The sequence below is a fragment of the Protopterus annectens genome, chromosome 11.part0 (genome assembly GCF_019279795.1).
Source record: "Protopterus annectens isolate FY-2018-M chromosome 11.part0, PAN1.0, whole genome shotgun sequence".
NCBI lineage: Eukaryota > Metazoa > Chordata > Ceratodontiformes > Protopteridae > Protopterus > Protopterus annectens.
Window position 1 is genome coordinate 1,114,871,601 of NC_056745.1, and position 20,061 is coordinate 1,114,891,661.

General features: G+C 37.6%; 1 protein-coding gene across 1 annotated transcript in view; it reads right to left on the reverse strand.

Moving 5' to 3' along the window:
- LOC122815724 (pseudouridine-metabolizing bifunctional protein C1861.05-like) overlaps positions 1 to 17,424 on the reverse strand; it is an 871,888-nt gene extending 854,464 nt beyond the window's left edge. The window contains exon 1 of the mRNA XM_044088476.1: positions 17,305 to 17,424. Coding sequence (XP_043944411.1) covers positions 17,305 to 17,392 — 88 coding nt within the window. The 5' untranslated portion in view covers positions 17,393 to 17,424. The remainder of the gene's footprint in view (positions 1 to 17,304) is intronic.
- Positions 17,425 to 20,061: the final 2,637 nt, after the last annotated feature.

A 20,061-nucleotide genomic window follows, 5' to 3' on the forward strand; every position in this document is an offset into this window, starting at 1 on the left:
AACAACCTTCACACTACCTTCACACTGCTATCCCTAAAGCTACCTGTATTCAATAAGCAGATGATTCCACTCTGATCTGCTCAGCCACCTCCCCATCCGAACTGCAAATCCTAACCCAAAATACATTTAACACTATTGAGAAGTGGCTCGCCAACCAACACCTACTGCTGAACCCCAATAAAACTAAACTTCTACTCTTCACCCCCACTAGTAGATCTGCCACACTTTCATTCTCTGTCACATCTAATAATGGTACCACTATCTCCCCAGATCAACACACCAAACTTCTAGAGGTTATCATAGACAATAATCTCAAATTTTACCTACAGGTCAACAAAACCATACAGACCATCAATATGAAGCTTGGATCACTGTATAGAAACAAGACATTTTTAACTGCACTGGCTAGGACTGCAATCGCCTGGTCACACCTACTCTCTACTCTTTTATATACCTCACCTGTACTCTCAAACCTCAAAATATCCAAACTAGGTAAGTTGTCCCATAGCTACAACCATATTGCCAGATTTGGCACTGGCTCCATCTATAGAACCCACCACTGCTAGAACCTGAAACAACTAGAGTGGCTAGAACTGCCCAGCTTAATTCAATTCACTCGGCTCTTAATAGGGCACAAAACTCTGTACCACCTTGAGGATACCCCCTCACTTATAAATATTAAGCCATATAGCAACCTGAGATCCCTATGGTCAGCCAAAAAACTACTGGTCCAAACCCAAAAAGCTAATAACTCTGCTGGTGAATCCCTTTTTGCCAACTTTGTTGACAAAACCTGTAATTTGTTGCCAAACTATATAACCCTACAATCCTCCAAAAATCTCTTCAAAAAAAACCTCAAACAGTATCTCAAAGTGAACTGGCTTTGCCCATGTACCAACTCTGATAAACTGAAAGCCTAATCTGTAAATATCATAACATGCAACTACGTCACCAAGCTCAATATCCAATCTGACATCTCTTGCTTTTAATTGTGCCTGTCCATGAGAATTGTGAGTCCCTACTAGGGAACACTACTAAACCATTGTACATGGAAGAAAAAATAATACCAATAGCCAAAGGTCGCCCAGCTTAAAAAAGAATATTCAAGAGCAAAAACCAAGCATCCACCAGAGCTGATAAAAGTTTTTTTAATACAAAGGATAAGCCCTTTCACACATAGTGCTTCTTCAGATCTATAAAAAAAATCACCACAAGTGCACTCATTATATACTAAAAAACAATCAACCAGCCATGGAACAGCAACAATTACTGATGTATACTCTCTTCTTTTTTAGAAGTGGTTTAAAGGAACAGATGCATTAATCCCTGGCAGTTTATCTGCCCAATTGGCTTCTGCATTCTCGAGTCTATTGTTGAAATCACCCTTTCTCTTATTCATAGGTAACAACTGTAAAATGCTAAATTTCAACTACCTTGCCATTAATTGGGAAAACTATTCGGGTACCAACTTATTTTCCCAACGGTTCTTGGAATTCATAAATTCCTATACCCTGGATCAACTAATCCATTGTCCCACCAGGGGCTCCAATATTCTAGACCTGGTCATTACCAACATGGGAGATAGATGCTCCACACCAGTGGTCACCCCCTCATTGGTCAGGTCTGACCATAAGCAAATCACCCTTGACATCCACATCCCAGCCCACCTCCAGTAAGGAAACCTCCTTAAAAAACTTCTCCAAAGCCAACTTCATGCTACTGAAGTCAGAAGTGACAAAGTTCACAACACCCACGCAGACAGGATCTGGAAGTTCGACTGCAGAATCCTACACTAAGGCACTGTACGAGCACATCCACTCATGCATGAATCATGCCATCCCAAATAGAACCAAGATGCTCTTCTCCAAAAAAAGGAAGCCAATTTGGTGGTTCCCTGCTATAAATAAACTATACAACAGAAGGAAGAAACTGTTGCAGAAAGAGGAAAATCCCAGGATGCAAAAAACTCCCTCACCAGCCTCAGTAAGAAGCGGATATTCCTCAAAATCCTCAAAAGCTAGTTATGAAAATAAAATTGCCAAAGATTCCAAAGACAACCACAAGGCATTCTATAATTATGTCAAGAATCTAAATGGCAATGCTCAGATCTGCTCTGAACTACAACAGAATGGCATTAAATATACTGATCCCAAGGATATTGCCAATATCCTGGCAGATCAATTTAGTGCCAACTTCACTCCCCTCTCACCACCTAAAGGGCCCATCTCAATACCAAAATATTGCCAAATTCCAATAATCACAGCCACACAGGTAGAAACAGCACTCTCCAAAGCTAGGAATACAGCATCCATGGGGCCAGATGACATCCCAGGCTGTGTACTACATGAACTACAAAATGAACTGGCACCCCACCTAACTGTCATGTTTAATCATAGCCTCACCTCAGGCTTCGTGCCCACTGAGTGGCGCACAGCTACAGTTATCCCGCTCCACAAGGGAGCATCCACCTTGGATCCTGAGAACTACCATCCCATCAGTCTGACAAGCCTGATCTGCAAGGGCATGGAACGCATTATCATGGAACTTATAAACAAACAAAGACATTGGCAACCTCCAAACACTGGACCCCACCCAGTTTGGGTTTGTGAAGGGCCGATCTTGTCTCCTGAATCTGATTGCCTTCTTCGAGTCGGTCTCCAGAGCTGTGGACGAGGGTAAGGAGGACCACACAGCCTATATGGACCTCGCCAAGGCCTTCGACACCATCCCCCACTCTGTAATCATAGATAAACTTACTAAGCTGGGTATAAATCCCTACATCACTCAATGGGTTGCCAACTGGCTTACTGACAGAGCCCAGACTGTAAAAGTAGCCGACTCGAAATCCAGCTCCAGACAAGTGACAAGTGGAGTACCTCAGGGTTCAGTCCTGGGGCCACTCTTGTTTGACATCTACTTCTCTGAAGTACAGGCCAACACTAAGGGACTCTGGCTAACAAAGTTTGCAGATGACTGCAAACTGGGAGCCATTATTGAATCCCCAAATGATGTGGATATTCTACAAAAGGGCCTTACAGAAACAGGTGCCTGGTGCCAGAGCCATGGGCTCAAGCTTAATGCCAAGAAATGTATAGTCATCCCCTTTGGAAAAAAACATGTACCCATGAACTACCACATAGGTGGCAGGACACTAAACATCGAAAATGTGATGAGAGACTTAGGGACACAAGTGGACAGTGGTCCCACTTTCAGTAACCACATCGCCACAAGAGTCAGGAAATCCTTCTACGTGGCACACCTCATCACTAAGGGCTTTTCATCCAGAAAAAAGGAGGTCATTGTCCCACTGTACTCATCCCTCATTAGACCCATTATAAAGTATAATGCCCCATTTGATATGTACCTCACAAGACATCTGCAACAGCTGAAAAGGCCACAGAAATACCTCACTAAAAGAATCACAGGCCTAAAGCAGATGCCATATGCTGACTGTCTAAAAAAACTCCAGCTATACTCTGTGGCATATAGTCTACTCAGAGGCGATCTCTGCTTAACATACAAGACCATGTCAAACCCTGAGCTGTTGGACATGCTCCACTTAAAGAAATCCCAATCCCTCAGAGCCACACGCTCCAGGGATCTAAACCTTATCATCACAATGAACAAAACATGCTGGAGGGATAGGTTCCTGACCCAGAGACTCCCCATACTCTGGAATAGACTGCCCATACATGTCAAGCAGAGCACCTCATTGGCCCTCTTCAAAAGGAACATTAATGATTGGATGGGAGATAGGAAATTCACCCCAGGGATCATGTCAGTCATCCTGCTAGACAGGGGCCCAGAGAAGTAAATATTGTGGGAAAAAATTTCCAGGGAATTGTTATGGCTAGGCTTGCATAGGCCTTAGGGACGATAGCCTAGTACCAACCTATGAACCTATGAATGTCCTGGTGCAGAAGATATATGTTTCGCTAAGGCATTAAGGGTGTTTATAAGCCCGATGTCACCTATATGCTGCAGGATATGTTCTTTCAACATTCTCACTGTTTTACCTATATAAAACGATGTGCATGACTTGTACCTAGCCAAATAAATCAATACCTTAGACGTGCAATCAGTATAGAAACATGGCTTAAATGTAAAATTAATGGCAGGATGTTGAAACTCCTGTATAGAAGATATGAAGTTACAGGCTTTACAATGTCTACAAGGATAGGTACCTAGACATCCAGAAAGAGGTACTGTTAACTGGGTAGATTTATAACATAACTATCGCTTAAGGGAGATATTATTCTTAAATGTATAGTTAGGTTTTTCACCCTCAATCCCTTAAATTTTGTCATCTGACAACAGAACAGGTCAATATTTCTTGACAACATCACATACTTGTTGAATGCTGTTACCATAGGTTAATGCAAGTCTAACACTGGTATAAGCAGTATCTAAACACATTAGCCTTGCTAGGAACATAAGCTCGATTAAAATAAGGTTTTTCTTTGTCAGAATGCATACCAATGACCATGTTATAATGATCTTCAAGTGTTTCAGAACTGTATCCTTTAGTAGAAAGATCTCCCTTAAGACAAAGCATAGCTTCATGGCATTGTTTATTATCTGCATGCAATCTAGACACATGCAAATACTGGCCTTTAGCAATGTTTTTAAAAATGTGTCTAGGATGCATAATGCTGAAATGTAACAAAGCATTCTTTCTGCAAACTTTTTTAAAAAGTGAGGTAGACAAAACCACATCAAAGATTCTTTAGTATCAAGAAATTCAATACTGTTCCATGAATAATTCAATGCAAATCTAAAACAACTTGTAGATTCCAAGTAGTGTACAAATCTCAATAAATCAGATTCTGCACCCTGCCACAAAATAAAAACATCAACAAAACGTTTATAATATAAAAGATGTGCAGAAAATTCCTGCCACGGTAGCACTGCCTTGTGCTCCCAATCAGCCAATACAAGATTGGCATAACTGTTAGCGCATTGAATGCCCATCGCAACACCAACCCTCTGTCTGTAAACTACATCATTAAATAAAAAAACATTATTATAAAGCATCAACTCCATTGAAGTACCAATACATTCTATTAATCCTGGGGAATAATCAACATTTTTCATCAAGTCATTTTTTTAGAGAAGCAACACCAGAATCATGTGGTATAACTGTAAAACAATGTCTGTATGTCTATACTAACAAAAATGGTTTCATTACTAAAAGACCCATGCATTCTGGCAAATGCACCTAATATGCTAAGGAAATGCTCAGTATCCCTAAGAACAGCCACGTCTGTATCTAATGGTCTCTTACATTGTGGTTCTATAAATATAGAAATGAATTATGTGGCCCAACTCCTGCCCGAAACAATAGGATGAAGGGGTGGGTCAACCAGTGACTTATGCACCTTAGGGAGGCCATGTGTGACTGGTATCAAGGGATCCAAGACCATCATAAAATCATATAGCCCTTATCAAGCACTTGTTCCATTAGAAGCTCATAAAGTGCTCTGAATGCCACCAATGATCTTGTGCAAATCACGCTCATGAATAACTTCATAGGTAGAAACATCATTCAACATGGCATACATACTAGCATTATAAAAACTTGTATCAAGGACCGCTATGGATCCACCTTTATCGGCAGGTCTTCTAGTCAATCCAGCATTACTTTTAAGTTCACGAAGTGCTTCAAATTCACCTGATGTTAAATTATGAAAATGACTCTTCCTTAAGTCAGTACCTCATGATTCCTTTTCCACAGTCTTAAAGAAAGTTTCAAGCACAGGTGTTAACTGTGGAACAAAAGTACTGGTGTGCTTAAACATAGCTGGCATGCTAGTGTGTTCACCAAAAGCTAACTTCAATGCTACATTTCAAAAAACAATTTAATGTCAAATAATACACTCAAGTGGAACCGCTTGTGAAGGCACAAAATTAAGTCCTCTATCTAGAAGACTTAGTTGCTCTGGAGTCAAGACATGTGAAGATAAATCAATGACTAACAATGTATTTTCTTTCTGTTCCTCTCCTCTGGAGTTGTGTCGTTCTCTAGGGACGGTTTGTGCTTCTTCCATCCCACACTGAAGCCCTGCCCTCTGCTGGTACCTTGCGTTGCTCGGAAAGGGGCCAGAAAATTAAAAAAAAAAAAACATTTTCCAAAGATGCTGCTTGACTATCTTTGGGTCTTGCCCCAGCCCAAGGTTGAGGCAGAGAATTATTCACAGTAGTTGTATTAGTATCACGAGCCCCGGTAGAACTGACATCCATAACATCAGCAGTCATTAGGGGCTCTGTAACAACCGTAGCAGTAGATGTAGAAAGATGTTGTGCCTGTTCAGCCCTCGTGGTTCCACTTGAGTGTGCATTATTTGACATTAAATTGTTTTTACGAAATGTAGCATTGAAGTTAGCTTTTGGTGAACACACTAGCACGCCAGCTATGTTTAAGTGCACCAGTACTTTTGTTCCACAGTTAACACCTGTACTTGAAACTTTCTTTAAGACTGTGGAAAAAGAATTACAAGGTACTGACTTAAGGAAGAGTAATTTTCATAATTTAACATCAGATGAATTTGAAGCACTTTGTGAGTTTAATGTAATGCTGAATTGACTATAAGACCTGCCGATAAAGGTGGATCCATAGCGGTCCTTGATACAAATTTTTATAATGCTAGTATGTATGCTATGTTGAATGATGTTTCTACCTATGAAGTTATTAATGAGCGTGATTTGCACAAGATCAGTGGTGGCAATCGGAGCACTTTATGTGAGCTTCTAATGGAACAAGTGCTTGATAAGGGCTATATGATTCTATGATGGTCTCCGATCCCTTGATACCAGTCACACATGGCCTCCCTCAAGATTATTTCGGGCAGGAGTTGGGCCACAGAATTAATTTCTATATTTATAGAGCAACAACTTAAGAGACCATTAGATACAGATGAGGCTGTTCTTAGGGATACTGAGCATTTCCATAGCACATTAGGTGCATTTGCCAGAATGCATGGGTCTTTTAGTAATGAAGCCATTCTTGTTAGTATGGACATATATAGACATTGTTTACAGTTATACTATATGATTTTGGTGTTGCTTCCCTAAAAAATTACTTGATGGAAAATGTTGATTATTCCCCAGAATTAATAGAATGTATTGGTACTTTAATGGAGTTGCTGCTTTATAATAATTTTTTTTTATTTAATGATGTAGATTACAAACAGTGGGTTGGTGTTGTGATGGGCACTCCATGCGCTAAAAGTTATGCCAATCTTGTATTGGCTGACTGGGAGCACATGGCAGTGCTATCGCAACAGGAATTTTCTGCACATCTTTTATATTATAAACATTTTGTTGATGATGTTTTTATTTTGTGGCAGGGTGCAGAATCTTGATTTATTAAGGTTTGTACACGGCTTGGAATCTACAAGTTGTTATTTTAGATTTGCATTGAATTATTCATGGAATAGTATTGAACTTCTTGATACTAAAGTCACTTTGATTGATGGGGTTTTGTCTACCTCACTTTTTAGAAATGTTTGCAGGAAGAATGCTTTGTTACATTTCAACAGTATGCATCCTAGACACATTTTTAAAAACATTGCTAAAGGCCAGTATTTGCGTATGTCTAGATTGCATACAGATGTTAAGCAATGCCATGAAGCTATGCTTTGTTTTAAGGGAGATCTTTCTGCTAGTGGATACAGTTCTAAAACACTTGAAGATAGCTATAACATGGTCATTGGTATGCATTCTGACAAAGGCCAACCTTATTTTAATCGATCTTATGTTCCTAGTAAGGCTAATGTGTTAGATACTGCTTATACCAGTGTTAGACTTGCATTAACCTATGGTAACAACATGCAACAAGTATCGGATGTTGTCAAGAAATATTTGCCTGTTCTGTTTTTAGATGACAAAATTAAAGGGATTGTGGGTGAAAAACCTAACTATATATTTAATAATAATATCTCCCTTAAGTGACAGTTATATTATAAATCTACCCAGTTACCAGTACCTCTTTCTGTACGTCTAGGCACCTATCCTTGTAGACATTGTAAAGCCTGTAACTTTATATCTTCTATACAGGAGTTTCAACATCCTGCCATTAATTTTACATTTAAGCCTTGTTTCTATACTGATTGCACTTCTAAGGGATTGATTTATTTGGCTAGGTGCAAGTCATGCACATCTTTTTATATAGGTAAAACAGTGAGAATGTTGAAAGAATGTCTCCTGCAGCACGTAGGTGACATCAGGCGTCTAAACACTATTAATGCCTTAGCAAAACATATATCTTCTGCACCAAGACATTCCTTTTTATTTAGTGTTTTAGAGTTGTTATCTATGAATAAGAGAAAGGGTGATTACTATAATAGACTGGAGAATGCAGAAGCCAATTAGATTGTTAAATTGCAGGCAGATAAACTGTCACTTCTAAAGAAGAGTATACACCAGTAATTGTTGCTGTTCCATGGTTGGTTGATTGATTGTTTTTTAGTATAGGAGTACACTTGTGATGATTTTTTATGGATCTGAAGAAGCACTATGTGTGAAAGCGCTTATCCTTTGCATTAAAAACTTTTATTTTATCAGCTCTGGTGGACGCTTGGTTTTTACTGTTGAAACCATTGAACATAATCACTTTGTTTTATATTTTCTAATGTTGTCTAACTTCTTGTGTAATCTATGTAAGTTTGTCTATTTGGAGCTTTTCTCCCCAGGCCTCCGCTGAAAATGGACATGTATCCAGTCGGACTATCCCGGTAAACAAATGTAAAATAAATAAATAAATAATAGAGAAAGATTAGCCTTGGAATAGCTTCTAAAGAATTTTGCTTTCACCGAGTCCCTGGATTTCATTTTTATTTCAAGCAATACTGCCTTATGGTCAGATCTGATGAGTGAGGACTTTATATTGTGTGAGGAACATCACTCCCCCATGTTCATGTGTACAACTTCAAGGATGTTTGTACCCCTAGTAGGAAAATGGACTAACTGTTCCAGGATGTTGGATGTTTGTGCATTAGAAATTGTGTAGGATTCCAATCTATAGAGGGGTAGTCAAGATTCCCCATGAAGATCATATTGGTTTAAATGGTGAGGGATTCTAGTACATTGAGATAGGTAGTAAGGGTTTTCTGGGACATGGAGGAAGACCTACAGGTTATAAGGATATGATACCAGACCCTGTTTATGGTGAGTCATGTACGGGTTCTAGTAGGTGATAAACTTTAACTAGTCTGGATGTGAGGTTGTTTTTAATATAGACTGACACTCCTCTTTGAACTTCATCATGCCTACACTTGTACCTCATTACCTCCACCTTTAGTTCCCTCCTGTGCAGTAACTGGTCTAAAGGTGTGAAAGGCATTATAACCTTGCACTGCCGGGATACTCTCCATGACTTTAAAGCATGTCTTCATTACTACACAGATGTCTATACTCTCCAGGGAGAAGGCTTGCAGGCAGTGGAGTTTCTTGTTAAGACTTCTAGAAATGAGTAGCAGCACATTCACATATCCCTTCATAGGTTAATTTAAGTCAAGAGGTTTATTAGTTTCACATTGCTTAAAAAATGCACTATAGGAGTGGAAAAGTCTGTGACAATATCAGAAAGCAGAGGGGGGATAAGTGCAACCATCCCTGGCAAAGCAGTCTGTCAACTATGTCCTGCCAGGCCATCAAATATTGTAACCTCTTGGAATGATACCAGAAGCTAAGTCAATTGTTAAAATCAATCATTTTCTGTTGGTAACGTGGCATCATCTTTGAAGTTAGTATGCTGCTCCGTACTAGACTCATACCTGCCTGAGACACAGTCAGCAAGCTTGAACATGTCTGACTTCATATAGTCAAGGGAGGTATCTCTCAGGTCATTAACTCCCGTATGGACTGTGACAGAGTCATGCTGGTACCTGTGATTCAATGACCTGAGTGCTTCTGTGACTTTACAGATCCTAGCCCCTGGAAAAGCAGCTAACTATGACTCTCCTTACTCAATCTGGTAAGGGGATCATTGGTGTGCCTCAGTACAGAATTACCAATGACCAGGAAATTTGGCTGTGCACTGGTTTGCCTTAAGGTCTTAGCAGTAAAGGCATTGGATATAGTGTTATTATGTGTAGCTGTGGGTGGTGTTTTAGCAGAGTGTTTACATGATGGCTGAAGACCCCTTTTTTGATTGTGGTGTGCAGGACAGTTAACTGTATGTATCTCAGCATAAGTAGTTTTATGTGTAGGGTCTATACCCTGTGCAGTAGGCGCACTGCAAGTGTCACTAACAACCTCTATCGGATTAGTTTTGGTTTTATGACAGGAGTTTTGCCTCTGGCGTTAAAGTATATTTACACCTCACATAGTTTACCTGTTTGAGCATAAGTGGGCTGTCAGCGCACATGAGCAATTGGCACAATGCCTCAAAATACCCATGTCAACGAGAATGGCCATAGAGAGTCAAGAAATGCATATCCATGGCTACTGATCTACTAAGGGGGAAGTGAGAGAAATTTAAATATTGGACAAGTCAATAACACAAGGAACCTGATGACCACCACTCCAAAAACTAGATGCTCTAGTAGTTAGAAAAAACTGTCTAGACAGTAAGGAAATTTGAAGGAAACATACACTTTAAGAGATCAGTGTTTACACAGATTACAAGGGGGAATTATCCTGCAAGATATCAGGGTCTATGAACCACACCCTTCGCTTTACATGTATTATTTACCTTTACTTTTTATAATTTGTTCTAAATGTTGTAAAGAAATTTAGGGAGAAACCTAAATATATCTACAAATATTGCACATATCACAAGTGTACATGCTTGACTGTACTAAATGTAATGTATAGGGTTGTATTTTATATGTATTCTGAAGAAGTCCTTGTGGATGAAAGTGTACGATTAAAAGTTTTTTATGCTAAGTTCATTGTGTGGTTATTATAATGATTTTTTCTTCCTGCCTGGTTGTTAGTGTTTTATTTTTGTGAATAGGCACTCATCGTTCATCCTAGTTGTGTTTTTTTGGTTTAATTGCCTTGGGTGTATGATGGCTTCAGGTGGAGAAAAGTTATTGGCCTTGACTTTACATTCTATTTCTGAGACGCAAGGCAACATGTTAAAAATACTTATTTCTACACTCAATGGGATGAATAGAATTTTAGAGTTCTTAACCTTTCTACATAAAGGATCCTATTATCAGAAAGGTATGACTGGAATGAGTGAATCCATCAGTTCAGAAGATGAAGATTTTATTGAGGCTAAGTGTTCATCAGTCAGTGGAACTGGGGCAGAAATCTGTTGGGCAGAAATTTTCAATGTGGCTCCTTGCTTAACTACAACTATGAACCATTGACCGAGTATTATGATACAATGGTTGGCGGGGGTAACATTAAGGATTTTAGGGGGCAGCTATTTGAAATTGAGAAATATCTGAATAAATATTGTGCCTTAGTTGTATTAAATAAATATGTTGAGAAGTGTATAGTGGAAAATATTGTGCCCAAAGGACTAAGATTGTTTAAATGCCCTAATGGTGCATCGCCGGAGGATGGTTTGTATGGTGAACTTATTTTCAATATGACAGGACTGAAATTGTTAAAGATGTTGATTCGGAGTCTAACATCAAAACCAAGATAGAGAAAGATTCTGTCATTAATGATATGTTATCTCGGTCTTCTAATTAGAGAAGTGAATATGAGGAAGTTATTTTTGCGGATGAAAAGTTTAAGAGTGTAGTAGCTCATAAATTTAAAAAGTTACAGAGGGACAAATTAGCATATCTTAATAATACTTTTTATTCTATGTCTTTTGAGACACATTTTAAGGCTAAAAATAACTTTGAATTACCAACATCTATTGTTTCTGTGACTTTAAATTCTAATATGCCCATTGATCATACAGAGGCTTTAAGAGTAGATGACATCAGACCATCAGCGACTGGAGACGAGAACAAGATCGTGAATCTTGCAAACAGCATGGTTGAATTGCCTCTATATTCTCCAAAATCAAACAATTCAAAAGAAAAATTCAAAAAAACTACCAAAACAATCAGGGGAGGAGTCATTCCACAAGTCGGAATATGAGAAGACGTGGAGTACAACAGACTTTTTAAATCATGCTGTGCCTTTGAGTACAGAAGTTAAAATTGTTAATTTGTCTAGTGTTGAATTAAATAGTACACAGATAGATATTTTTAAATTTGGGCTAAACTTTGTACCTAGTCATAGAGTGAATTTAATCAAAAGTATTGTAAAACTTAAGCTTTTTACATGCAAGCTGAATTTAAGCTACTTGTTGAACAGAATAAATATGTCTAAACAAATTCTTAAATCTTCTACTTTTAATCCCTCTTTAAACAATGTGTTAAGAGTTTTTGAAAGATGTTGTGAGAATGAGTTTAGAAAGATTTTGGAGAATAAAGCAACTGATGTATTTTATAATTTAAATAAAACAAGAAAGAAAAGCTTTGTTGGGATTATGTGAGCATACTAACTTAAGATTTATGAAAGCAGATAAGCGGCAGGTTAAATATTATAGACAATGAACCATATTTATCCCAATGAAAGATATGTTAAGTAATAGAGACGAATATGTGCCTACCACTTTAAATATTATTGAAAAAAATGTATAAAAATATTGAATACACACTTTATGAATTATTAATGAACAATTATATTTTGCATGCTATTTATGAATTTTTACTAATCGAGAATCCTAGAATTGGAATATTATTTGGTATACCTAAGTTACATAAGAAGAAATAAGGCCCCCATTTAGACCGATTGTGTCTGCTTCAAATAATAAGTGTGAAGGTATTGCTTTGTATTTGGACACCTTATTTAATCCTTTAGTGCAAAAATTACTTATCTACATGACTCATGGTATTTTTTATAAGAGTTGATAAAGAATTTCATAAAAGGATATAATTATGAGCATTCTAATATCAAAATATTGATTGTTGATGTGTGTTCTTAATATACTTGCATTCCACATATCAAAGAGTTGGATTATTTGAGAATGAAAAGGTGTAAATCGATTTAAATACAAAGGATGACATTTTTGTATTTTGTTGTTTAATGGAAGTTATTTGAAAAATAACTTTTTTCTGTTTGATCAACCATATTAGACAAATTAAGAGGGTAGCAATGGGGGCTAGTGCAGCCCCTGCTTTTGCCAATCTTGTGGTTGCTTGGTGGGAACTGAATGAATTGACTGCTAGTAAATATTATAAAAATATTTTATTTTATAAAAGATTTACTGATGACCTTTTCTCCATTATGGATCTTAACTATGATGAGGTTATTGATTTTATGACAGAATTAAACAATCTTTCCGATTTTTTTAAGTTTATGATGGGTGAAGTTGAGACTAGTATCCATTTCTTGGACATTCAGTTGGAATGGAATTTAAATGAGAAGAAGATACTTTCTAAAATTTATGGAAAAAATATGTTACACTTTAAAGAGTGGGCATCCACGATTTATGAAAAAGAATATTCCTAGAGGTCAGTTTATAAGAACCTCTAGGATGACCACCAGAGAACTGGCGTTCAAGTTTGAACATATCAGACCTCAAACTTCCTATTGTGGGGAACCACGCCCCCCACACCCCTCACTAAATATATATTCCAACTCCGGGATCAAACTAGAGAGAGGAAAGGGCAAATATCCCATTCTTCACTGTATCGCAATCTCAGAAAAAGCACTTCGAGGTCAGGTACATTCGATATTATGAATGTTCGCAATTTGAGCGATTCGCTCATATGATATAGACCTGAACATTATTTCCATGTTCAAAGATAGGGGGTATGACCATGATTATTTGTGTAAAATAGCTGAAGAAGTTAGTAAGAAAAGGAAAGTTTTGTTCCAGCCTATATTATGTAATGAAACAACAAATCTTATCATTAATTTTAACTCATTCACTCCAAAGGAGCTCAGAAAGTTTGCACTGTAACTTCCAATGGGCGGAGCCTAAGCCTTTTCACATCAAATTATGCCCTTATATTTCAAACAAATGTTCATATCTCTGGAACCATAAAGATTATTAAAGTAGTATAAATGGCAAAGTCTTCAGCACAAACTATTTTTATAGTGGTAGTATTCTTTATGTTCTAGGGCTTAAACTGAATTTTATAACCCACAGTAAACACAGTAACTATTACATTTGTAATATTTTGTAAACAACTCACAATATCTCAGCAACCACTCAAGTTAAACACATTCTGTCAGCAGCATTTTATTCATCTTGCTGAGAGCTTTCATCTGAGGCTAAGGAGTTCTGTCTGTTACTTGGTTGTTGAGATATTTAGAAAAATGTGAAAATTATATTGATATAAATTAATATCATAAAAACAACAATTAATATCTATTTACGTGCACTAGACAGAGGTCAAATATTAATGCAGTTGAGTTTGCTATTGTGTAAGCTTTAAGAAGAAATCCGAGTGACGCCGCCAGGTGTATCTGCTGTTAACTCCTACTGACGCCTCTAGGTGTCAAATGTAGCCTGTTCATATTTGCATCAATAATTCCAAAATCATGCATGAATGGGTGTTCCTTCATTGAAGATTGTGCGTTAGGCCTGGCAAGCCAGCACGTAAAACTCTACTGCCAATCATTAAGACACAAACAAACAAATTCCAAAATCATGCTATGTACAAGGTTTTAATCTTTCATCTTTTATTTTTCAAAACACACTCGATATTAATACTTTCATTCAACCCAGGGTACTGATCAGCATTTAACTGGATCTGCCACTGGGTCTCAAAGCTCTCTATTCTATTTCTATAATCCCCCTTTCTCATATCTTCAGGAACTTGTTGTACAACTGCAAATAAATACATTTCCACTTTTCACAAGTCTTTAAATATTTGAATAATGCATTCTTTAAATCCCTTGTTTTAACCGAATATAATTGTTTTTTAATTCTTTCTTCCGGTTTGCGTGTGGTTGTTCCCACATAAAAAGAGGGGCACCTGGAACACATCTCAGTATAAACCACACCCTTCATTTTACATGTATATCTACCTTTAATTTTTATAATTTGCTCTAAATGTTGTAAAGAAATATAGGGAGAAACATAAATATATCTAAAAATTTTGCACATACCACAAATGTACATGCCTGACTGTTTGTTAGTAAAAGGAGGTTTAATATTAGTGTTGTCCTTCTCTAATATGCTTTTAATGCTGTTATACTTGTATACAAACTTAGGTAGTTCATCAACCACTTTAAACAACACAGCATTCCCCTCTATTATTTTCCAATTGGAACTAATAATGTCTCGAATGCTTCCACTACCTACTGACATATCCAATACAAACACCAGACTTCCTTTTCCAACATCTTCACGGTCATGCATGTACATTTGTGGTATGTGCAAAGTTTGTAGATATATTTATGCTTCTCCCTATATTTCTTTACATTTACATATACATGTAAAACGAATAAAGGAAAGAGATAAGAATGCTGGTGTATGTTGGCTTTCCCACATGCAAGTTTATAGCAGGATCTAGGACTCCAGAATGTCGTTGGATATGTAACCTAAATAACTATCAGTGAACCATGGCAGACATTTTTCATGAACTCAGAGATCACTAGCTGGTATGCTGCTGAAGTACATCATGGGAAAAGTGTCTGTAGATATGCCAGCAAATGGTGGTTCTTGAAGACTTAGCAGTTGCCATCAACGCTCTTATGTAAGGTAACTCAATTAACCAGCTTAATCTTTTAACAAACTCCTTGTGTTTTTAAACAAGCTATGAAATAACCTTTTCATTCTGTTGGTTGACATCATGATTTGACGACACTTTATGCACACACCCTCATGATCAGTAACAGAAAACTGGAATACTGGGGGAGCAAGTGGCTGTAACTAAGGAAATGATTCTTTTGAGCTGGGATATAGGATCTGAATTGCCTAGATAAAGTAAGGCCTTATTAAGTTTATTTCTGTTGCTGACCAAAAAACAAACACTAGAAAATGGGGATTACAATCTAAATCAAGTGTATTTGAAGTATTTAATGTTATAAAAGAGATAAAAGAACTGGAAGAGAGACCTTTTGGAAAGAGGCAAAGCAAATTACATATAAATAAATGGAATTTGTGGGAACAGTACACACAGAATAATGTTCCAGAGGAGAAGTGAGGTTTAAGAGAAGGCAGAAAAAGAATGATTTAGGTAACACTGGACAGAGAGACAGTTATAAAGAAAGAAAACTTGTAATGAATAATGTGCATAAATGGTACAGAATGTTAATATGGTTTGTTTTCTTTTCTATGTAGGGCTATGTCTTAAGTAATCTTTAATAAAAGTGTTTAAAATAAGAAAAACTTGTAAGGTACATTAAAATGTAAACAAAGCGACTATCCAAACAGAAAAAAACAGATTTTTTTTCTAACTTTTAAAGTGTAGCTATATTGTTGCAAGTTACAATTTAGACCACACACGGAGTGCTACAGCACTCAGGTTTGACCGCAAATGCAATACCACCTGTATTGCATTATATCTTGGAATCAGCGGACTATGCCCACCAACACTTTGCATCCAGGGCAGTTGCCTCTCTCATCCCAATCTAGCTACACTACTGGATATGTGAAAGACAGCTGTGGGACAGAAATATGAATTTATGCAATATATTTACAAGGTAATCTATTTTCTGGATTTTCCTTTTTAGGAAGATATGCCTACCAGTTAAACAATGTGTCTATTATTCAGAAAATACTTTACGCTTTAGAACATATTTCAGACAGCTTCCTGGAAGTCAGTTTGAAACCATTCACTCAGGTGTTGCACTTCTCAAAGATGTTAATCTCTCTGTCTGGTACCACGCTTCATATTTTAGAGCAGCTTAAGATTTAAGCACAAAAACTGGAGTAGTACAGACAGATATAAATCGAGGCCATCAGAAAGGAGACTTTACCAGATTCCCCAACCATTGGGGTAATTTATACAAGTAAGAGGAATGGAGTAAAACATACACATCTTGCAGGTTAGATGGTACAACCCCTAAAATGTTTTTACTGTTTATTTAGAGGTAAAGCCTCAATAAATCCTATAGGAATAGGTTTCATTTATGATAACCTGGCAGGATTCCCTAAAAATACAATTTGATGAAATGCTGACATTTTAGGGAATTTAAATTTAAGGTAAAACATTCAGAAATGTTCCTGGTCCTATTTAAGGACCATAAATTACAATAGTCATACTTTGTGTGCAACTGCACTCTGAGTAGATGGCAATATATATTATGTGTTGGTTGTCAACACGTGCATGTGTGTAAACAGCAGCAGAATACAAAAATTATGTAGCAAGATCATCATAGAACATTACTTACCATGCAGTAATCGTTTCACTGTGAGGACAGCACTTTGCGCAGAGTAAGATTTCTGTCTCAATATCTTGGCAACTAGCCTGTCTAGCATTGTGTTAACTGATCTCTGCCAGAAATTGTAGCCTGCAAAATAATGGAAAAAAAAGGAAAACATTTAATTTGTTCTTCAGTATCGTTTTCCTTAAGCCAAACTTTAAGAAGTGGCACTAAAATCTAAAACTCACTGGCTGTTGCCCAGCCTGTCAGTATGCAGAATGTTAACTGCTGTATCATCCTCATATCTTCAAAATATACATAAAAGTTCACTACATAAATCTTATATCATCAGTAAATATGGCTTAGATTATGCAAGTGTTTAAATATTCAAAGCTACGTATTACAGGCAGACCTCCCAGAGCTAGTATGGTGTTACAGGACATATTGAATATGGCATGCAAAAAGTTCTGATATAACAGTTATATTTTTCATATTTTCCAGTGGGACTACATAACCATTTGGTGGGGAATTATATACCAATGCTTTCTCATGGAGTACCATCTGCTTTGTCATTTGTCCAAGGTATTTTTCCTTATATGCTTCATATTTTAGGTATATATTTCATTGTCCTTATTTCAAGCATTACTCTTCTTAGTAAGTTACGTTAGTGATGCAGTGATATCAGGGACATCACCTCTAATGTCTGGCATTAACAGGCTTTGTCCCCTAGTATTCATTTTGATCCCCTGAGCATCCATGTCTACAGATGGGAAACAGAATGGAAATGTAGCACGAAAATAAAATCAGACCCACTATCATACCTCCAAAAGGTCAAGATTTTTACCTCGTATATTTGGTCTGCTCCTCAAAAAATGTGGGGTTTTCTAACAAATCACTAAGGATTGAAGTCAGTGATTGCAAAGTAATCCCCAGTGAAACAGCCAGACCACAGCATAATCCACTGGTTATCACAGCCAGCTGAAAGCAGTGGTCAGAGAAGGCTCCAAGGTCAGAGACTAGGTTGAAGACCTGGAAGTTGACTAAAGAGAAAGCATAACAGGCCAAAGAATTACTCAGGGCACTAGCACCTCAGGAAGAGGAGGAAATAGGTGGTGTTGAAGAAGAATGGCAGCATGCATGAGGCAGATATGTGGCCAAGCCAGTTATTGAAATAAAGTGCATAAAAAAGCTGGTGGTGGAATATAGAATTACAGGAAGTCCTCAAAAGAAAGGAGCAGTGTATGAAAAATGGGAGGTAGAAACGATGGACCAAGCTAAGAAGGAATACTGGTTGTCTAAAAGGCTGAGTCTAGTTGCAATAGTAAAGAAAAAAGCATCAGTGGCACTTGATGATCTTCTGGAAAGTGACTCAATAAATAGTACACAGAAACTCTAATGGGCTGCAAAACAAAGACATAAAGATAAAGAAGATAGTCAACTGTCCTTTGCCAGCAAGAACCTGCTCATCACTCCACAGGACATCAAAGGTTAGATGGAAGGATTACTTCTGGCAGCTTCTGAATGAAGAAAACCCCACAGAAACTGTACTGCCCCAGACACAGCCTTTGATGAAAAGTAACCCACTCTAAAAGACACAAGAATAGTGTTAAGGAAAATGAAGTCAGGGAAAATAGCAAACTTAGATAAGGTCACAGTAGATATGATCAAGATGTTGCATGAATTAAGGGAAAATGGCTCCAGGGGGTACTCATAGCAGTATGGAGGGAAAGGCATATCCCTTGGGCATTTATAGACTTGGAGAAAGCATATGACAAGCTCCCAAGAAAGCTAAACTGGGCAATCCTACGAAAAGTTTGATGTCTGAGAAACACCGTTAGAATTAGTGTAGGCTACATAATACTTGCACCATTGGATTGTTGTAAGTGTTCAGACTCATACAGGGTTTCCCAGTGGTGGATGTGTATCAGGACTCAGATCTGAGCCCACATACTGGTGATGGACTACATTAACAAACAGGTTGGATGGAACAGATCAACAAAGTCTCTGTATGCAGATGATGTAGAATTATTGGCAGACTCCTGAATAAGAACATCAGCAAAGGATAGGGGAATGGAATGCAAAACTGAAGGCACATGTAATGAAACTGAGTACATATAAGACAGCTGTAATGGTAGCAAATGGGGAAAATTAGAAGAAGCTGAGAAATACGATGGAATGGAAATACTGGAAGAGATTAACAACTTCAAGTATCTGGGAAGGGTTTTTGAGAAGAGACGTCTGACTGAGGAGGTCAAAGTTAGAAACACTGACACTGCAGCTAACGGTCACAGTGTCAGGGGTAGTGTGTGACAGAAGAATGCCAAAGAATCTGAAAAGTAAGGTACACAAAACAGTGATATGAGCAGTACTACTACATGATCAGAAACCTGAGCATGGAATGCAGAGCAGCTAAGTAAGCTAGAGGTGATAGAGATGAAATGCCTGAGATGGGTGGTAGGATGAACACGGTGGAACAGGTGAAGAAATGACGACCTCAGGGCAGAAGCCCAGGCAACAGCCCCTGTTGCAGAGAAGGTCAAAGAGAACAGATTATGATTGTTCAGGCACATGTGCAGGAAAGCAGAAGACAGTCTGGAAAATAAGATATGGGACAGACGAGAAGAACATGGCTGTCTGTCCATAATGACCATAAAATACTGTTCAAATCTGCCAGTGTACATATTATTTTTCTTTTTTTATTTCTATTATTACAGAGATTTGGATTTAATTTAAAACTGTTATTTCAAATGTTAGGGCAAAAACATTAATAGTCATTTGCTGAAC